The 20090-nt window shown below is 47.1% G+C and overlaps 1 protein-coding gene across 2 annotated transcripts in view; it reads left to right on the top strand.

Moving 5' to 3' along the window:
* Window positions 1-1226: 1226 nt before the first annotated feature.
* SHISA9 (shisa family member 9) overlaps window positions 1227-20090 on the top strand; it is a 284104-nt gene continuing 265240 nt past the window's right edge. For both annotated transcript variants that reach the window (XM_036310729.1, XM_036310728.1), the window contains exons 1-2: window positions 1227-2183; window positions 13833-13960. In XM_036310729.1, coding sequence (XP_036166622.1) covers window positions 1498-2183; window positions 13833-13960 — 814 coding nt within the window. In that variant the 5' untranslated portion in view covers window positions 1227-1497. The remainder of the gene's footprint in view (window positions 2184-13832; window positions 13961-20090) is intronic.

Raw genomic sequence — 20090 nt, 5'->3', positions numbered from 1 at the left:
CCCCGCTGACTGCAAAGTGTATACTTAGTTAATGCAATTAAAAAACAAAACGCAGGGGCGTGTGGAAATCTAAATTTGGTGTAGCAGCTTTGGTGCAAATGCTGTTTCGGGGGCTACTGGAGTCAAATTCAAGCAGAGGAGAGAAGAAGTGGGAGAAATGGGAGAGGGCTGACGATGGCTGGAATTGGCTGAGTTGAGAGAGGGCGACGCAAGGCTGGAAGCCGAGGAACAAGGCCAGCTCTGCAGCCCTGGGTGAGGATGACCGGGAGTGGGGTATGGTCGGGGCTGGGTGGGACCGGGGCCAGTGGAGTCTGGGGACCGGCGCGCGGGCTCCAGGTCCAGGAGGGAGGCGAAGATTGGGTACACAGGCCTTGCACTGCGCCAGATCTGGGCGCGCAGAGGCAGCGCCGTGGTGAGCCCTCCTGTGGAGCGCAGGGAACGCTAAGAGGGGGAAGAGAGACAGCAAAGTGGCAGGTACGGGGGCCTGGGAGAGTCCCAAGGAAAGACCTTCAGAGGCATGGCTATTGCTTCGGTCTTGTCGGCAGCCTCTCCTGACCCTCTGCGCCTCTTTGACTTTAGTTCAGCCCAAGCCCCCCTCCGGCGTCTTACCCCGGGCCCAGGGGCTTGCCACCCCGCCTTCCCAGCTCAGCCGTGGTCCTCACCTCGGCCCAAGGAGTGGGGCCATCCCGATGGCGTGTCTGGCTGGAGCAGGAAGGGCAGAGCGGCCCCGCGCGCCTGGGAGGGGCGATCCTGATCAGACTGTCTCTGTTGGGGTGTAAGCCAGCTAGTCTGTCCCTATCCCCTCCGAGGCACCCTTTCCCCGTTGGGCAGATTCGAGCCGCAGCTCCAGCGCCCGCATCCCAGAAAAAGCCAGGGGCGGAGCCGCCTCTGCACCGGGAACAGGTCTGAGCCGCGCCTCCAGCCCGGAGAGGGCGCGGGAGGTCCCGCCGTCGTCCTCTACCTGCCGGGAAATCCGAGCTGTTCCTCCGGCGGCTGCGAAACTCCCTTCTACCCGCCCGCCAGCCAGGCTCGGTACTGCACGCCCCCCAACTCGCTCCCGCCCGCCCGCCCGAGTCACCTCTCCCGCGCCCCCGCCCCTCTCGAGCTCGCGCCCGCCTCCCCACCCCGCGCCTCCTCTGCCCGCCCTCCTTCCCCTCCTCCTTCTCTCCTGGCCTCCCTTCATTCCACAAGTGTCGCTTCGCTCTCTCCAGCGCACTTGGCGAGCCGAAGAGGTGAGCAGGATCCTGCGAGCGGGCGCGGGGCAGCGAGTCCAGAGCCGCCGGCCGAGGGACTGACTCTCCCCTGCGCTCCAGCCCCCGCCTCTCCCCGAAGCCAGCCGGACCTGCACCCCGCGCTTGCCCCCGCTCCTCCTCCCCCCGCCCAGCCCCGCGCGCTCCTCCCCGGCCAGCCCCTTGGCGCGCGGCGCGCTGGAGGCGAACACGGGCTGAGCCGAGCGCCGCGGCCGCAGACCACCGAGCGCCCCGTGCCGTTCCCTGCATGTGCGGCCCGCGGCGGCTCCCAGCCCCCGGCAGCAGCCTCGGCAGCTTCGGCCGCGCTTCGAGAGGCGGCTGCAGCGGCTCCAGCGGCGGCCAAACGGCCGAGCCCGGGCTGGGAGACACGATGCGCCGCGTCCTTCGGCTGCTCCTCGGCTGCTTCCTCACCGAGCTGTGCGCCCGCGTGTGCCGGGCGCAGGAGCGAGCGGGGCACGGGCAGCTGGCGCAGCTGGGTGGCGTGCTGGTGCTGACGGGGGGCAACCGCTCCGGGGCCGCCTCCGGGGAGGCCGGAGAAGGCGCGGGTGTCTCGGACGCGCCCCCGACCCGGGCGCCCACGCCGGACTTCTGCCGGGGTTACTTCGATGTCATGGGCCAGTGGGACCCGCCGTTCAACTGCAGCTCGGGCGACTTCATCTTCTGCTGCGGGACTTGTGGCTTCCGGTTCTGCTGCACGTTTAAGAAGCGGCGCCTGAACCAGAGCACCTGCACCAACTACGACACTCCGCTCTGGCTCAACACCGGCAAGCCCCCGGCGCGCAAGGACGACCCCCTGCACGACCCCACCAAGGACAAGACCAACCTGATCGTTTACATCATCTGCGGGGTGGTGGCCGTCATGGTGCTCGTAGGCATCTTCACCAAGCTAGGACTGGAGAAAGCGCACCGACCCCAGAGGGAGCACATGTCCAGGTGGGCTGCCTCCCCCTCGCTCTCCCCTCCTAGCTCCGCGCTCCCTCCTCTCCCCTTCCACCTCCCCTAAGCAATGGCTGCCCCCCCCCCCCCCCCCCCCCCGCTCTCTGCTGAGGGATGTTACCGGGAAACCAACTTGGATTCGGAGAGGGGGAGCTGGGCTCCGCACAGGTGTGGACATGAGCTTGTGTGTGTGTGTGGGGGGGGGGAGGGTCTCTCCCCTCAGTGTCTTGCCGCACCCCCTCCCCGCGCGGAAGATTGCAGCGGACTTGAGGCACACAGCTGGGAGCCCTTGGCCTCCAAGTCTCTGGTTTTAGGGAGCGGTCCACCCTCGGGTTCCAAATACTAGATAAACAGGGGTCGGCGGGCGAGCCGGAAAGGGAAGGGGTGTGTGTGAGAGCCGGAGCGCGCGTGTGTGAGGGAAGGAGGGGGGAAAGATGTGTGTGCCGCCAGCAACTAGTACGGCTCGGGAAAAGGAGGCGAGGGGGGCGGAGAGCCAAGGGAGGGCGAGAACAAAAGCCTTGTTCGGAGCGGCCGCCTGGCTTTCCCCGAGCTGCAAGGTCCTTGGTATCGGGAACTTGCTGCCTCTACGGTCTCCCCTCTGCCCTCCCCAACTCCCAGGCTCCGCTTCCCCGTCGCCACCTCTCCCTGTACCCATAGCTCGAGCTGGCGTGCACTTCAAAGGCCGGAGCCCCCGCCCGGCGCGGATACTACCCCCCTCCCTGCCACCCTGATTCGCCAACTTTCCCGTTTGCCTCATTCATTATGCAAGTCCCAGCACGAGGAAGTCGCAGCAGATGGAAGGAGGCATTTGGGGATTAATGGAGCTATTTGCCTTTTGCTTGTTTTATAAGTGTCCAAATTGATTCGCACAACCCAGTAACTTTGGAGGCGAGGACGCAGCTGCGAGGACGCTGCCCGGTACCCGGGAGAGGCCCGGGGTTGGTGTGAAGTCCGGGCAGGTGGGGTTGGAGAGCGACAGGCGGCCTGCGCACTGCTGGATGGCTGGGCGCACGCTCTGTCCTCTTTTCGAATATGGGTAACGGAGTTGCCACGTATCTCTCCCGCCCCCCCCCCCCCCCAACACTCACACAGACACATGCACACACACGCACACCCCACACCTCCGCCGGGGACCCGTGTGTGCGCGTGTGTGTGCACGCGCTTGGGGAGCCTGCCTAAAAAAATCTGAACAAAGAGCCCCAGCAAAAACAGGCGAAGGAACAGCACCACCTCACTAGTAATTAATTTCGATTTATACGAAGAGTATCCGATGACTTTTTTTTTCTTCCAGAGGGGAGGACTTTGCGGGGATGGGGGGCGGGGGGAGAAGTGAAGAAGTTCCTCCCGGTTTGGGTCAGCAGGGAGATGTGGTGAGGGCTTGAGGAACAGAAGTAAGCTTGGAGGGGATGCTGACCTACCCAAAGAGTAAAGCGCTGGCCCCGCCCACCTCCTGCAACCCCAAGGTGCCCTGTCACCAACCCCATTGGCCCGGTGGTTTCACTCCCCTGCGGTGCCCGCCATCGCTGTGGATTCTGAGGTCTGCGTTAAGGTGAGGGTGAGATGCGCAGGCAGGACTGCGGCAGCGGTGTCGCCCTGGTAGCGAGAGATTCTCCCAGGGATAGGTAGGCTGCCTTGCAGATTCGGGTGAATTCCTCTGCTGAAATCTCCACCGAGCCCTTTCCTTGCAAACCTGCGCTTCAAGGAGCCCTCCTCAGTGTTGGCGGGGAGGGGGAGAGGGGTGGGTGGAGAGGGAACAGGGAGGAGGCAAAGTGGGAGAGGAGCTAACCTTTGGGCACCTCTGGGAGAAAGCGACGCTAGCTTCAGCCCCTCTTTGATCTGTGCTTTCCTGTTGAGACCCAGCTCCACTAGGTGCCTTAGCGCCCAGCAGGGACTCAACTTCCTTGTCCAGCACCCTTGCAGCTCTGCGAGGGGGCAAAAGGATCACTCCCGCTCAGTGTGTAGCTGCCACATTCTTCTGCTGGTATCAGGAAACGACTGCTGGGAGGTGGAATCGAGGGGTACCCAGTCTTCTGTAACAGCCTGAATACAAGCGCTCCTTGTGGTATATACATTTTGGGAATTCCAGAATGGCAAGCAAGTGCATACACCTGAAGAGAAAGAAGAGTTGATTTTTTTTTTTCTTTCTGGCAGCTTCCCAGGTGTGGTTTTCAACCTTGGCTGTTGTTTAGGTTCACCTGGAATGCTATTAAAAAAAAAATCCCTACCCTGGGCCTCTCCCTAGATAGACTATTTAAATCAAAATCTTTACGGGAAGGACCTGAGTGTCTGTACATTGGTAAAGCGGGGGCTCTACAGTGTTCTGCCAGTCACTGCTAAGGAATAGGCAGTCACATTTGCTCAGTGCAGTTCTGGGTTCTGAGTGCCCAGCACCGCTCTAGGGTGTGTGTGTGTGTGTGTGTGTGTGTGTGTGTGTGTGTACATCCCTATAGTGCTCACAGTTAGTTAGCCTGTGAGACAGGTGCTATTCTGATTCCCACTTACAAAGTTGGGTGTCTTGCCCAAGGTCACACAGTTGCAAAATTGTGCAATATCTATTCACTCCCCTGGTTTCCACTGTGTCTGGGACAGATGTGTTCAGATGGGGTGAGCATCAGAGTGTGAGGGAGCTTCCTAAAAGGCACATTCTTGAGATCTACCCCGAGAGAGTCTGAATCAAGAAGTCTGGGATGCCCCCCGCCCCCCAAATCTGCATTTAACCAACCCACCCCACACTTTGAGAAAGACTGGTCTTGGGTTTAGGAATCTTTTACAGGGCTGCGATAAATGAATCATCCCAAGGTGGCTCCCTTATTTGCGTTCTGTTGCTTGTTTTCTACATGTATGTAGCCTTAATATGTATTTCTGTGGTGCTGCGGCTGCCCCAAGTCCCCCCCCCCCACCCCCCCACCCCCGCCAAATGCACCTTGGGCTGCTTATGCAGGGAATCGTTTTTAGTCCCAGCCATTGGCTCATTAGCTTGCAGGGGCTCAGGGATGCTTGGGTGAGGCAGACATGCCAAGCTTGGCACCAGCAGGTGGCTTCCAGGTGAAATTAATGTGCTGGCCACAGCCTTGTAATTAGTTCTCTCTCGGGCTGTGAGGGTCACTGAGATGAGGGGTCTGTTCTCATCTCATCTATAAGCACCTCCCCTTCAAAGACTAGAACACATCGCTGCTCCCATGTCACAAACTGCTCCTGGTGGCCAGCACGCTTGTGTTTTCCCAGAAGAGGCCTCTGTGATGTCAGTTTTTAGGCCCATAGTCCTGGGCACATTGCCTGCTTGCTTCTGGGCTGATTAGGACTGGAAGCAGGAGAAAGATAGTAATTTCAGGAGGGGTGCTTTGCACTCGATTTTGTAAGAACTGTACAGATGCTCATTCAGCAGCTGTAACAGCAGCTACATTCAACCACTATTTATTGGGAAAAGTGGCTGCAAGTGGCCAGCTATGGTTACCCAACCATGCAGACATGTTTTGTTTGGTCTGCAAAATATTTCTATTTATGTACTTTTATATTTTTAAAGTTTTTCTTAATTTTTTTAAATGGTGAAACATTTTAAACCTACAAAAACTTGAAAGACTAATCAAAAGGAACTTCAGTAGACCCTTTATCTAGACCAGGGTTTCTCATTCTCAGCACAACTGGCACTTGGGGCTGGATAATTCTTTGTTGTGGGGCTGTTCTGTGCCCTGCAGGATGTTTGGCAGCATCCTTGGACTCTACCCACTAGATGCCAGTAGCACCCACTGCACAACCCAGTCATGACAGTAAAACACACCCTCAGACATAGTCAAATGTCATGTAGGGGCAGACTCAACCCCCGCTGAGAACTACTAATCTAGACTGAACACTTATTAGTATTTTGTCATATTTGCTTTATGGTTAATCTCTTTCTCTTCAAATATTCCTTTCTTTTTCCCTCTCTCTCTACACCACCCCCCTTTCCCGTTTGTTTTATGGCTGAAGCATTTGAAAATGAGTTGCAGACGGGGCACTTTGTTCCTAAATATTTCAGCATGGACCTCCTAAGGAGGAGGACATTTTCTCACATAACAATTCCAGTATCACAACCAAGAAAAACAACAAAAATATCCATAATATCATCAAATATCCAGTCATATTAAAATTTTCCCAGTCATACTAAAATATGTCTTTTAGACTTTGGTGTTTCAAACCACGATCCAGTCAAGGCTCATTGAATTGGCTGTGAAATCTCTTTAGTCTCTAGTATATAAGTTGTTTTAAAACCAACTTAGAACCAATTTTCAATGCTTAAAACCCCGGATATGTCACACAGAAATCCAGATTTCTGATTTCTCTTGAGAAATGGGTAGGTCTGGCCATTCTGGATGTGCATTTTCCCATGGCAACTATTGGTTGCTGCGGAGGGGTGATTACCCCATTTAGGAAGGTCTCCGATTTACCTCAGTAGCCGCTCCCACTCAGTTCACTTAGTGGTGTGACCTGCAGTCCCTGGAGAGGCAGTCAGGCTGATCTTAGCAGCATGGCTCAAGTCAGATGGCCCCACATTCAATGCCAGCTTGGCTACTTACTAGCTGTGTGGTCTTGGGAAAGTTACTTGACTTCTCTGAGTCTCAGGTTCTTGACTGTAAAATTCGATAATGATAATCCCTATGTAATAGGTTTGGGTGAGGATTCGTTGAGACCGAGTTTGGAAAGCTCTTAGCACAGGGCCTGTCCATATGGTCACTACTCGGCGACTATTACCCTCCTATAATCATACTTGTTATTGGAGTTTTCTTTTTTGTTCTTAATATATTTTTATTGATTTCAGAGAGGAAGGGAGAGGGAGAGATAGAAACAACAATGATGAGAGAGAATCATTGATCAGCTGCTTTCTGCATGCCCCCTACTGGGGATTGAGCCTGCAACCCGGGCACGTGCCCTTTACCGGAATCAAAATCAGGACCCTTCAGTCCACAGGCCGACACTCTATCCACTGAGCCAAACCCCCTACGGCTTGGAGTTTTCTATCTCTTGTCTACTGAAAGGGATGAAGTTGTAGTCTGGAACTCAGTTCTAGCCTTTGCTCTACTATGTCTATTTAGCTGTGTGACATTGGCGAAGTCTTGAAACTTCTCCAGATTTGCATTTAATCTTAGCAGGAGGGGGCAGGTTCAGAATAGGAGAGAAGATCTACCTGCAACTACAAAAATGCATTGCAAATTGTTGGCCTAGGTGATGTTGAAGAACCCTTGTTGTTTTTGAAAAACCTGGTTTTGCTAGTTTCCCATAAGCTTGTGTGTAAATTCTCATTTACTTTCACGCCGCTCCCCAGGGAGGTAGGCCCTATGGTGATCTGCCTTTTAAGAGGCACAGCTTGCTTTCCAAGAGGGTGAACAAGCCCCTGGTGCATAGTGGGGTTGGACTGGACTTCAAACTCAGTGTGTGGCCAGAGCACAGGTCCCTGACCACTGGGCTGCACTGCCTTAGAGCACAAACATGCAGGACTTCAGGCTGCTCAGATCACAGAGAAGTACCTGATGCTCTGCAGATCCCAAACATGCATCCGAGCCAGTTCACGGAGCCACTGTAAGATCAAGGCTCGCAATGTGTTCTGCGTGTGCCCTTGGCAGGGCCAGCCCTCTTGGAGGAAGTACCGATGAGAAATGACCTTGGGGGCAGGAATGCATGTTTGAAGCTCTCTACATTTGAAACCAGTGGGGAACACGTGGCATTATTTTGCCTCCCTTCAAACAGAATTAGAAATCCAAGTACAGAGCACAGTGTCCTGTGTATATTTGAAACATACCTCAGAAGAGCCGGAGTCCCTTGCAAAGAAATGGCATCAAGTGATAAATATCCCTCCTGCCCTTGACTTTTCTCTCTTCTAACTTCCCTTCAACTTTCCCTTCTTCCTACTTTTGTGGTTACCCCATGGCTTCCACCAGCTCCCCAGGCTGGAGAAGGCCATGCAGGTAAATACTGATCACAGAAAAGTCTCCACGTTATTTTTCCTTGCAGGGCACGGTTGCTTCTCTTTGGGCCCTAAGTTCTTGCACTTGAAAAATCACCGTCCTTGGGGTAAAGTTGACACAATAAAATGCACATGCTTTAAGTTTATAGTTGGATGAGCTTTGACAGATGTCTACGGTGTGTAACCACTATTCCAGAAAGTTATCTCATGCCCATGGCTCTTGCATTCTTGAAAAATAAATGATGCTTCTGGGGCAAGAGGAAATACTCAGGAATCCTATTCAACTGTTTAAGTGTCAGAACATAATTTAGACCCTAAAGACCCCCTCGACGCTATGAAGCAAGAAGCTGGGACTCTGAGCTCTGTTCCACTGCAACTGAAAAGAAAAGAGATGCAGCATATTTTGGTTATTGTTGTTCCTTAAATAGGCCAAGCTCATTGCCACTTGAGCTTGGCTCAAATTCTCTATCTGTTGGACTTCACATGCCTGGCCCCTCCTGATCGTTCAGGTCTCAGCTCAAACATCACCTTTGAGAAGCTGTCTCTGACCACCCAGGCGTAGTTACTGCTGTCCCTCGCCCCCGCTGCCCATCCTTTAGTGTTACTTGCTTTATTTCACATTACGGTCTAAAATTACTAATTTACTGTTTTACTAGTTTATTATCTGTCCTTCCATTACTCTCCATAAGGAGTGCAAGGACACTAACAGTCTTTTCTCTGGTCCATCCTGAGTGTCTAGAACAGTATCTGGTGCAGAACAGTATCTGGTTTCTAAACATCCTGGTTTATATGACCCTAGATGCCCAGTGCACAAAATTTGTGCACGTGGGGGCAGGGGTCCCTCAGCCTAGTCTGTGCCCTCTCACAGTCCGGGACCCCTTGCTCCTTACCATCGCCCGCAGCAGAGGCGGCGGGAGAGACTCCCGCCACCACTGCTGCGCTCACCACCCATGAGCCGGGCTTCTGGCTGAGCTGTGCTCCCCCTGTGGGAGCCCACTGACCACCAGGGGGCAGCTCCTGTGTTGAGCATCTGTCCCCTGGTTATCAGTTCGCATCATAGTGACCTGCCGTTCAGTCGATTTGCATATTAGGGTTTTATTATATAGGATAAGGAAGTAGTTCTCATTCATTCATTCATTCATTCATTCATTTATTCATTTGCTTATTCATATATTCATTCAGTAGTATTTATTGAGTACTAATGGTATACACACCACTGTGTTGAGAGCTATCATAGAATAGTTAACAGTACAGACACAATCCCGGCCCCCACAGAGCTAACAGTCAAATGGCAGGAGACAGGTCACACACAAGTAAATCTACAAGTAAATTGATACTAAGTTGAACCTCATGAAATTGCCAATATTCAATCAACTTTGACCTTAAAAATGGCAATATTTCAACATAATTGTTCTGTGGTAGTTTCTCCCACAAGGTACCTGTATTAGCCAGGGTTCTCCAGAGAAACAGAACCTACAGTAGTTACACATAAAGAGATTTCTTATATGGAACTGCCATTGACAAGTCCAAAATCTGAAGAGCCAAGGTCCCCAACGGTTTGAGTCTGAAGGCCAGCAGGCTGCTGTAGTCCCAGGAGGAGCCTACATCTCAATTTGAAGGTCATGAGATGGGAACATTCTCTCTTACTCTGTAGGGCCAGCCTTTTGTTCTATTCATGCCTTCAACTGATTGGGTAAGGCCGACCTACATTATGGAGGGCAATCTGCTTGACTCACTCTACCAATTTAAATGTTAATCTCATTCAAAGGCACACTCTCAGACACATCCAGAATAAAGTTTGACCAAATATTTGGGCACCCCATGGCCCAGTTATGTTGACCCATAAAATTTACCACTACAGTACCTGTAGGATCTTGCTATTCAGAGAGTGGCCTGTGGACCGGTAGCATCTCCATTACCTGGGAGCCTGAGCAGAATCTCAGATCCTGCCTTGGACTTATTGAAACATAATCTGCATTTGAAAAGTTCCCTAGGTAATACTAATGCACATTTAAGTTTGAAAAGCACCCAGACTCGATGCCACAAATAATTGCCAAATGTTTGGGCATTCGGCTTGCAGCACATGGTTGGTTCCTGCCATTGTCTAATTCATTAAATTTTTTGACACATCCCTATTTATAAAATGCATTTTAAAGCATGCATCCCAATATATGACACATTTGTTTTATCTATACACCTACCAGTGAACAATTATTAGGTACATTATAAAGCATACAAAGGACAGAGACTTTAAAATGAGTTGAAGGTGAAATAAATAATTTTAAATTTGTCACTAATCATGATGACTTCCTGCAGTCTTTAGCTACGATCTCAAAGCATGATACACATGGAGGATGAAGTTCATCACTAATAAATAAATCCATATTTTGATTATTTCTCATGAGAGTTTTAATTATTTTGGGCTGACTTCATTTTGATCTGAACAGACCATCATTATTTTAACCCTGTGAGAAGCTGTTGACAAGCGGGGAAGATTCAACTCTATTATTTTCTTGTACGTTGCTTTATCAGTATTTTTTTCAGGCTTCGGTTTTGTTGAGAGGGATATTTTAAAGCAACATGTCTCTTTAGTGATGGTTAGCTTAGTTAAAACTATATAATTTGGCCCAGCTGGTGTGGCTCTGTGGTTGAGCATCAATGTCAATCCGTGAACCAGGAGGGCATATGCCTGGGTTTTGGGCTCGATCCCTACTAGGGGGCATGCAGGAGGCAGCCGGTCAATGATTCTCTCTTATCATTGATGTTTCTACCCATCCTCTTTCTGAAATCAATAAAAAAACATAAAAAACATTAAAAAACTAGATAATTTATTTGCACATCCCCTTTAGAGGTGCACAAACTGCAATGCAGGCGTTTGCCTCATTTGGTCCAAGATTCCTGATTCTCACCACCTGATGTGGGCATGTCAACGGAGGGCACCAGTATCAACACACATATCAAATGGATTTCTCATTTCTAATAACTTACCAAATAGATTTCTCATTTTAAAGACCATATATAGAGATTCTCATATTTCCTCTCCCCATGCCAAACCATTTTCTGCAGTCCCTGGACCCTGGAGTAGGGGAACTACGCCTTGAAGACTCCTTGTCCAGGACAGGGAGATCTCTAAGAATCGTTGTCTCTGCTGCATGCTCTGGGAAGGGCTGCCTTGGGGAAAAGTGTCCTTGGGGCTGGATTTTCATGAGTTTTGGCTTTCAGGAGAAGCCCAGAGGATCTGCAGATGGCCAAGTTCATGGTACCTGTCCTGATTATTACTTTGCTATCCTCTTGAAAGCCTGAGTACCTTGGAATTCTGGGGTGGGGGGTGGGGGTGGGGGGACTCTTTAGAGAATCTGGTGAAAGCGATGGCTTCTTGTTCCAGAACAATGCACACATAAAATTTCCATTCAATTCCAGAAGGGTACAGAATTCCCCTGAAGCTCATGATGAACCTGTTTAGAAGTGAAAAGGGCAAATTAGGTTTGGGAGACATCTGCTCTTTATCTCAAAGGTTCCTACGCTGCAGCCCCTTTCCATTTCAGATCCTGGCAACTGCACAGAGGTGAGAAAGGGTCTGCACTTTGATTTCAAGACACTCAGATTTGCATCCTAGTCCTCTGATGATTAGCTGGGTTAACTTGGGCAGTTTTTTTTATTCTGTAAAGTGGGTTTAATCATCCTCACCTTGTAATACTCTCCCCCTTGTTTGCCACCAGCTTTGTTAACCTTGTTTGTTCCTTAGGTAACCGAACTCTTTCCTGTCTCGGGGCCTTTGTGTTTGCTGCTCCCTCTGCCTGGAATGTTTTTTTATTTGAATCTTTTTGTGACCAACTCATTTGCACCATTCAAGGCTCAACTCAAATGTTACCTCCTCAGAAAGTCTTTTCCTGGTCACCCCATCTCTCTCTCTCTCTCTCTCTCTCTCTCTCTCTCTCTCTCTCTCTCTCTCTCTCTCTCTCTTCCCCTCCCTCTCAGTTAATTTAGAATTTTTTTTTTAAAAGTGTGCAATTCAGTGGTTTTTAGTATATTCACAAAGTTGAGGAAACTTCACCACTATCTAATTCTAGAACATTTTCATCACCCTAAAAAGAAACCCCTCACTTATTAGCAGTCACTTCTCATGTCCCATAAAATCCATCATCTTAACCATTTTAATTTGTACAATTTAGTGCTTTTTCATATCTAACCATCACAACTCTCATATTCCTGAACCTTTTATTACTCCAAACAGAAACTCCATATAGAACAGTCACTCCTCAGTCCTCTCTCCCTCATCTACTGGCAACCACCAATCTCTCTGTCTATAGATTTGCTTATTCTGAACATTTCACATAAATGAAATTATACAATATGTGGCTTTTTGTGTCTGGCTTCTCTCACTTGAGTATAATGTTTCCAAGTTGCATTCATGTTGTTGCAGATATCAGTACTTCATTCCTTTTTCATGGCTGAATAATATTCCACTCCATATAACCCGTTTTGCTTAGTCATTCATCACTTGATTTGGGTTGTCTCTGTTCTGTTTTTGGGCCATTGTGAATAATTCCACCAAGCACCAGTTTCTCTTGATCATGTTATACTTTTATTTATTTAATTTTTGTAGCCCGTGTATATTTATTTAACACATATGCTTGTATTCGATCCCTTGGAAAATAAGCACCAGGAGGCAGGGATCTTGCCTTTCTTGTATGCTGCTGTTTCCCCAGGGCCTTGGTTAGTGCCTGGCACAGAGTGGGCAATCAATATGTGTTGGATGAATGACTGAATGAATGAATGGAGCTATTGCTATTGTCTTGTTTCCTAGCAGACTCCATCTTTTCCTCTAATTCATGTGGAACTCTTGCTGCGTTGACCTGTGTCTCTCTCACATCTGACATTTTTCACCAGCTGCGGTTCCAGGCTGCAACCTTGGGGGAATGGTTGCCCTTGGGGGAATGGGACAATGGGAAGTGGAAGGCACCTGAAACATTGCTGGGGCCCCAGGTTCTCTGTTTTCTCCCCATCCCCGACTACTGATTAAGAGGGGCACCAGCATGGGCTGTGTGCGGATTACACTACAGCCTTCCCAGCTGCAGGAAAGCCCATGCACACAGTGTACAGGGCTGTGAATACAGATTCTCGTTCAAATCCCGGTGCTACAACTTACTGGCTGTGTGACCTTGAGCAGGTTAATTCACCTCTCTGAGCCTTGGTTTACTTACCTACAAAGAAGGAGTAATGATCCTCATAAGGTGTTTATAGGCTGCTTAGTTGAATAAAGGCATGTAACGTGATTAGCATGGTGCCTGGCTTATAGTCAGTACTCAATAAATGCTATTTGTTACTAATAGTGGGCCATTGCTGTACATGAAGTGTTGGCATCTCGTATTAGATATAAGGGGAGACTCAATCGATGGGGTGCAGATATATTACATATATTCATCACTTAGTCCTCTCAACAACGCTGTGAAGTAGCTGATACTGCCATTACACAGCTGTTGTGGGAAGCACGTGAGCCGTTCTGCATGAAGTCCTATGTACCCTCTAATTGCACTGCTCTTATCTACTTACTTGTGTCTCTCTCCCCCCACCCCCATCTCTAACCAGAATGGCGGCTCCATGCAGTGAGGGGCCTTGTCTTCTGTTCGCAAGCACAGCGCTCGGAGCACAGCAGATGCCAATTGCTGTATTTTGAATGAACAGACTTCAATTCTTTCCTCTTTCAGGGCCCTTGCAGATGTCATGAGGCCGCAGGGCCACTGCAACACCGACCACATGGAGAGAGACCTCAACATCGTGGTCCACGTGCAGCATTATGAGAACATGGATACCAGGACCCCCATAAATAATCTTCGTAAGTAGCGCTGCGTGATCCATTTCCAGTCCCACATGGGGACCAAGGCAGTGGTCACCCTTCCAGATTTCCTGGTGTGTGTCTGGGTCCATTAAGAGCTCCTCTTCATTGATTAGTTAGAAGTTTGATTTCATCTCTCCTGAATGAAACCGTGTGTGGCATCATCAGAGTTTACTTAGTTTGTTTCTCTGTGAAAGAGTGATTCACTTGGTTGAGTGCTCAGGCTTGGTTCTTCTGTTAATTAATAGACCACTTGGTGGGCTCATCCTGGTTGGGTACTTAGTTAACCAATGGATTACTTGGCTGGCTCATCTTAGGTAGTTCATCTGTTAGCCAATGACCCATTTTGCTGGTTCATCTTCTGTTAAAATCCCTGGGTAATTTGCTACGCGATGGTCCATTTGCTTTCTTGTCTGCCTCCTAAGGTAGACCAGTTGCGACTTTTAGGTTTTATACTGTTTTCAATGAACAGATACTAGTTCAGAAGAATTAGATCTATTTTTCATAAAACTGGAGTTTCATAAAAATAATCCACAAACTACTTTGTGTGTGTGTGTGTTTGCGTGTGTGCATGCTCATGTACATGTGTGTGCTGGGAGTTGTAGTTGTCTTGTGTAGGGGTGTGTATGTGTGATTCAACAGTAGCAGATTCCATTCTGTTGTTCTTTCAAGACAAGAAAAGCTGCATTTGTTATTGTGTTTTATTCTTTAGCGGATGGAGCCTACTTGGGGATCTTGGTATGCTCCTAAAGATTTTCTTCCCTCTCAAAGGTCTGTATATACAACATACATTATGGATTTGATACACTGACTAATGGGAGTGGGGAAAAATAGGATTATTTAATTTTTTGACAATAGTGTACTATCATGGTTATTCTTAGCAATTATGCTTTCAAGTAACCGCCTCCCCCCCCCCTCCCCCCCACCACACACACATTAAAGTATTGCAGAGGCTTTGGTTTAAAATAAGCGCCAGACCATTTAGAGGATGCATTTAGTTGTGGCTGGAGGTTCTTAGAAACAGAAATGGTTCTGTCATTGAAAATCTTATAGTCTGGGCTGCCTTTGCTGAAGCTCTGCTAGGAGCTGCATTGGTGTTTTATTTGTTGAATCATAATTTAGGACTGTTTGGTTACAAATTTTTATTCTTGATGTGTAGAGGAATATGTCTGTGGAATTTGACATAGGTGAGGTGAATTCTCTGGTTCTGCATGGTGATAATTTTTCCTGGCCTTGGAAATGTTACAGTACATTCACAAAACCAATGTTTACATGGTTTGAAAATGGATACCAAGTAGAATGTCTTAGGTTTCATTGTTTTAAATAATTCAACATTATTTATTCATGAATCAGGTCGTAAAATGGTATAAGAAAAGCCACATTTTAGAGCAAAATGCACCAGCAGCTGGAAGTTTTATGATCACATCTCACAGCTGTAAAAGATATGTTATATTGCACAAACTCTGACATGGCAATTGCTGTGTCCAATTCTGGGTTCGATGGAAATGAAAGCATCCCTTTTAGATGGCACAGGAAATAAGTTGAACCTACGTGTCTGTGGATCCTGAACTTCATACGTGGGTGAATGTGATTATGGCGTAGAAAGAGCTGAAATGGGGCTGAGTACCTGGCTGTAAAAGGTGACCGATAACAAGTTTCTCATAGGACATTTCAATCTTTAGGATGATTTTTGAATCAGCACTCACATGAAATAGCAAACTTACTGAAGTCATCCACATTTCATCATTCCATTAAGTGAAGGGCAGGACACATCAATGAATCTTGCTTAATAAGGGACTTTTATTTTAAAGTTGCACTGAAATAAATGATTGCTTAGAAATGTGTCTAGGCACTGAGTAATTCAAAAATTTCTTATAACAGGCTAACTTGGTTTATTTATAATTCTTGCTTTTAGTCTATATTTATGTCTCAGTAATCAGTGATCTTTTCTACTAAGAAAAAAATGTGTCTTGTAATATTCTACAGGATAGAACATAGGGCAGACTTTCCGGTATAATGTCACAAACATTGCATTCTCACAAGAATTACCACCAATGTTAATTTCATATAAATCTGCTGGGTTGATTCAATCCTTATTTCCTAGACTTCCAGGGACTATTTGGAAAATAAGATGCATATGGCTTTCCCACAGATTTACATTAACAAGTTTAATTTATATAACTAATCCAGTAGTTGGTAATAATGATAGGTTTTCTTATAATGCCTTTATCTTTTTATTGACTTGTAGAAGCTATTTACATATGATAGAAAAAGGAAACAATTTGCATGTTCAGAAGAAGGAGTGATTTTTTAGTTCATTAGGAGGATAGGAGTAGATGAGTTATATTTACCCGTTATTAGGGGTTCAAGAAGCTAACCACTAACCCAAGCTCACTTTGCATCATAGAGAGAACTAGGAGAGAACAAACTTATTCTGATAACTGGAGAGTAAGACCAGCTCTTGGTGCCAGAATTAGAATGCATTTATTGATTATAAAAGGATTTTTTTGGACATTATAGAAGCTACAGAGATTTACTATTACAAAAATGGCAAGAAAGATATGTCTGCTTGTGATACACCAAGAAGGGGACACATCATGCTACTTTCAAGGTGTTCTTCACTAAGCATCCAAGTTACCAGATTTGACTGGGAACTCAATAGTCCCAACTTAAATATTTTCATTTCTATTCAATCACTCACTCAACATTGCTGTAAGAGAGTATGTAATCATCTCCATCTATTTCTCCTCATCTTCTTAATACTAATGCCAGATCACTTTCTGGTCTTTCCCTTAAGTTTGGGCCAAGTGCTAAGAGAATCAAAAGTCAGTGTAGAAGTCTGGATATTTAGAAGGTGTGAGGAGTGGAGAAGGACTAGGGCGAAGTCAACTAGGGAAGAGAAAGCTTCAATTTGGGGACATTTTTGCCAGCCTTTTTTTTTTTTTTATAAATTTCCTATGGTTGACTTTTCTTGTGATAGACAGGACTTGCTCTTTATCTGAAGATGGATTTTTCTTCAGCCAATGCTGTTCATGTTCTTACCAGGCATTCAGTGACATTGCCTAAAAATATTTAGTCTGATAATCAAAAGGGCCTTGACCTCTTTGATGAACAGGATGTAGATTCAGATGAGATAGTGATTTTCTGCAAATGATCCTTGGCTTCTGTGTAATTATAGTTTGCTATTGAAGGCACACTCTGTCCTCAAGTGCTATGAATGGACTCTGTCTCCCCCATCCAGCCTCCCTGCCTGCCTATGACATCACCCACCCCCTTTGAGAGTGCAGAGTAAATACAGGTCCCCTCAGTCTCAAGGATGGGAGATGTGAGTGAGGGACTATGGACACAAGGATACAACCTGCATCAACGTTTCTCAACTCCTTTGTGTGAATAGCACACTTTAAACTTTATTGATTGATGATGCCAAACCGGTTGGGCTCAGTGGATAGAGCGTCGGCCTGCGGACTGAAAGGTCCCAGGTTCGATTCCGGTCAAGGGCACGTACCTCGGTTGCGGGCACATCCCCAGTAGGAGGTGTGCAGAAGGCGGCTGGTCGATGTTTCTCTCTCATCGATGTTTCTAACTCTCTATCCCTCTCCCTTCCTCTCTGTAAAAAATCAATAAAATATATTTTTTAAAAAACCAAAACTTTATTGATTGATGAGAGAGAGAGAGAGAGATAGATTTGTTATTCCACTTACGCATTCATTGGTGGATTCTTGTATGTGCCTTGACCTGAGATCGAACCTGCAACCTTGGTTTATCGGGATGATGTGCTAACCAACTGAGCTACCTGGCCAGGGCAGCACACTTATTTTTTGAAATAAAATTTTAATTTTGAAATAATTTCATATTTACAGAAAACATGTAAAGAGAGTTCACAGAGTTCCATATATTCCACAGCCTACATTACGAGGTACACCTGTGAAAATGAAGAAATCAATATGAGTACACTATTTTTAGCTGGAATGGAGATATTTGAATTCCACTCATTTCTGCACTAATGTCTTCTTGCTGTTCCAGGATCCAGTCCAGGATACTACATTATATTTAGTACAGCAAACTTGGTAGTAGAATTTTGGTTGTGCTGCATTGTTTAATGAGGTAGTAAAGACGAGAAACACTACTAAACAAGGCAGCAGCAATTACAACGCCTTTATTGCCACCGTATAAAAGAGATGTCACCCAGTGTCTATAAAAGCATCCACATAAAATCATTCACCTGGCCAGTGTTGGAATGGAACCAGTGGTGTCGTGACTGTGCGCTCACTCATATACTCAGGGGACAGGCTCCATGATCGTAGGGTTGATGTTATACTGTTTATTTTAAGCATAATCTGAGCAAGTGAGACCTCACCCCAAACTGAGGAGAAATGCGGACTTGATATTTTAGGACACAGAATCCCATCAGAAAGACCAGGCTCTGAGTTCAGCCTCACCCCACCCCTACTCTGTCGGGATCATTCCCAGGTGGATTTACAAGGACCCAGATGAAAAGCAGACACACAGTTAAGTTTCTGAAGATGTTGTACAACTTGTATCTAGGGCCAGATGAATTTTCCTTCTTTTGTCCGTATTTTTTGATTTTTGGAGAGACTGGTAGGAATATTTTCAAATATTGTTGTTTTTTTTTAAATGGGGGGAATGTCCTAATCAGGAAAGGCAAAAGGGTAAATATAGATATGAGTACATAAGAGTAAAAATTATGTAAGATAGTGTAATAATAGTGTAATATTAACTGTAATTTAGCATTCTAAACTCCCAACACATCAAATCTTCAAAACCTTATTAGGTTAGTACCATTATTTTTACCATCATAAGGATGGGAAACTGAGGCTCACAGTGGTTACATGGCTTATTCCAAGTTCATACAGATACTAAACGGTGGAGCTTGGATTTAAAGGGAGCAGGTAAGACCCCAAGATTGGTGTCTGTAAACACTGTACTTACACGACCTCTCTGTGTGGTACAGCTGTTTGCAATATGCTGAGTGAACCGAAAGATCTATCTGCGCGTTAGGAAAGGGCTGTTTCCAAAATATACCCCAGGGTACCTACTGTCTTGTGATGAATTCTCTCTCAGGAGGAATAAGAACTAACATTTATTGAGCATTTGCTACTTGCCGGGCATTGCCAGCTAAAGCTTTGAATGTATTAGCTCATTCATACACAAAACAACGCTCAAGCAGCCTGGCTCATTCCTACCGCAGGGCCTTTCCACTTGCTGCCTACAGCAGTGTTCCCTTTCCCCGCTCACCCCCATTGCCGCCTCATGAGAGAGGACTTCCTTGTCTTCCTCTGGCCACCAATTGTTCCCCATGTCCTGTTGTTTTCTTCATAACTTTTGTTCTCTCTGATATTGTCATACTCATTATTTATGCCTCTTCCACCACAATGTAAACTTCCGGAGAACAAATGCTTTGTATTGTCACAGCTGCACCCCTTACGGCAGGAACTGGGCTGGCTCATGGCAGCAGCTCCATAAATTTTTGTCCAATGAGTAAAAAAGCCCATGGAAGAGGAATCATCATTCCTGTTTATGAAGGAGAAAACTGAGATTCATGGAAATTAAGGAAGGGATCTAACATGATGGCTGAGATTTACTTTAGAAATCTCCAGGAAAATATAACATCGAGGGGGATGGTAAATGAAACAAAATGAGGAAAATATTATTGCAGCCGGTGGCCAAATAGAATTATTCTGTTCTATCTTTGTGTATATTTAAAAATATCCACAATAAGGTGAAAAATCAAAGAACTTGTCTATGATATTATAGTTAATAAATAGAGGAGCCAAGATTCAAACCCAGGTCTGTCTGACTCCATAGCCTGGATGCACATGGGTTATCTTCTGGTGAATGCCCAGGCTCAGGAGGGTCGGGGATCGGGGACTTCAGTAGGTGGAGTGGTTAAAGGTAGAATCCCTATCTTTTCTGTCCTTAATTTGCTCAATCTCTATGTCCTTCAGTTCATATGATCCAGAGGGAGAAACTGATGGGTTCTGACTGGCCAATGGCCTGGCTTCCTCTGGATCAGCTGTCTGACCTTGGTTCAATCAGTTGGGTGGGGCGCAGACTCTCAGGACTACAGTGGGACAGGCTTTCCAACAAGGTCCTGCTTGAGAAGCAGGGT

The sequence above is a fragment of the Myotis myotis genome, unplaced genomic scaffold, assembly GCF_014108235.1.
Source record: "Myotis myotis isolate mMyoMyo1 unplaced genomic scaffold, mMyoMyo1.p scaffold_m19_p_5, whole genome shotgun sequence".
NCBI classification, from domain to species: domain Eukaryota; kingdom Metazoa; phylum Chordata; class Mammalia; order Chiroptera; family Vespertilionidae; genus Myotis; species Myotis myotis.
This window is presented reverse-complemented; position numbering and strand designations above follow the sequence as displayed.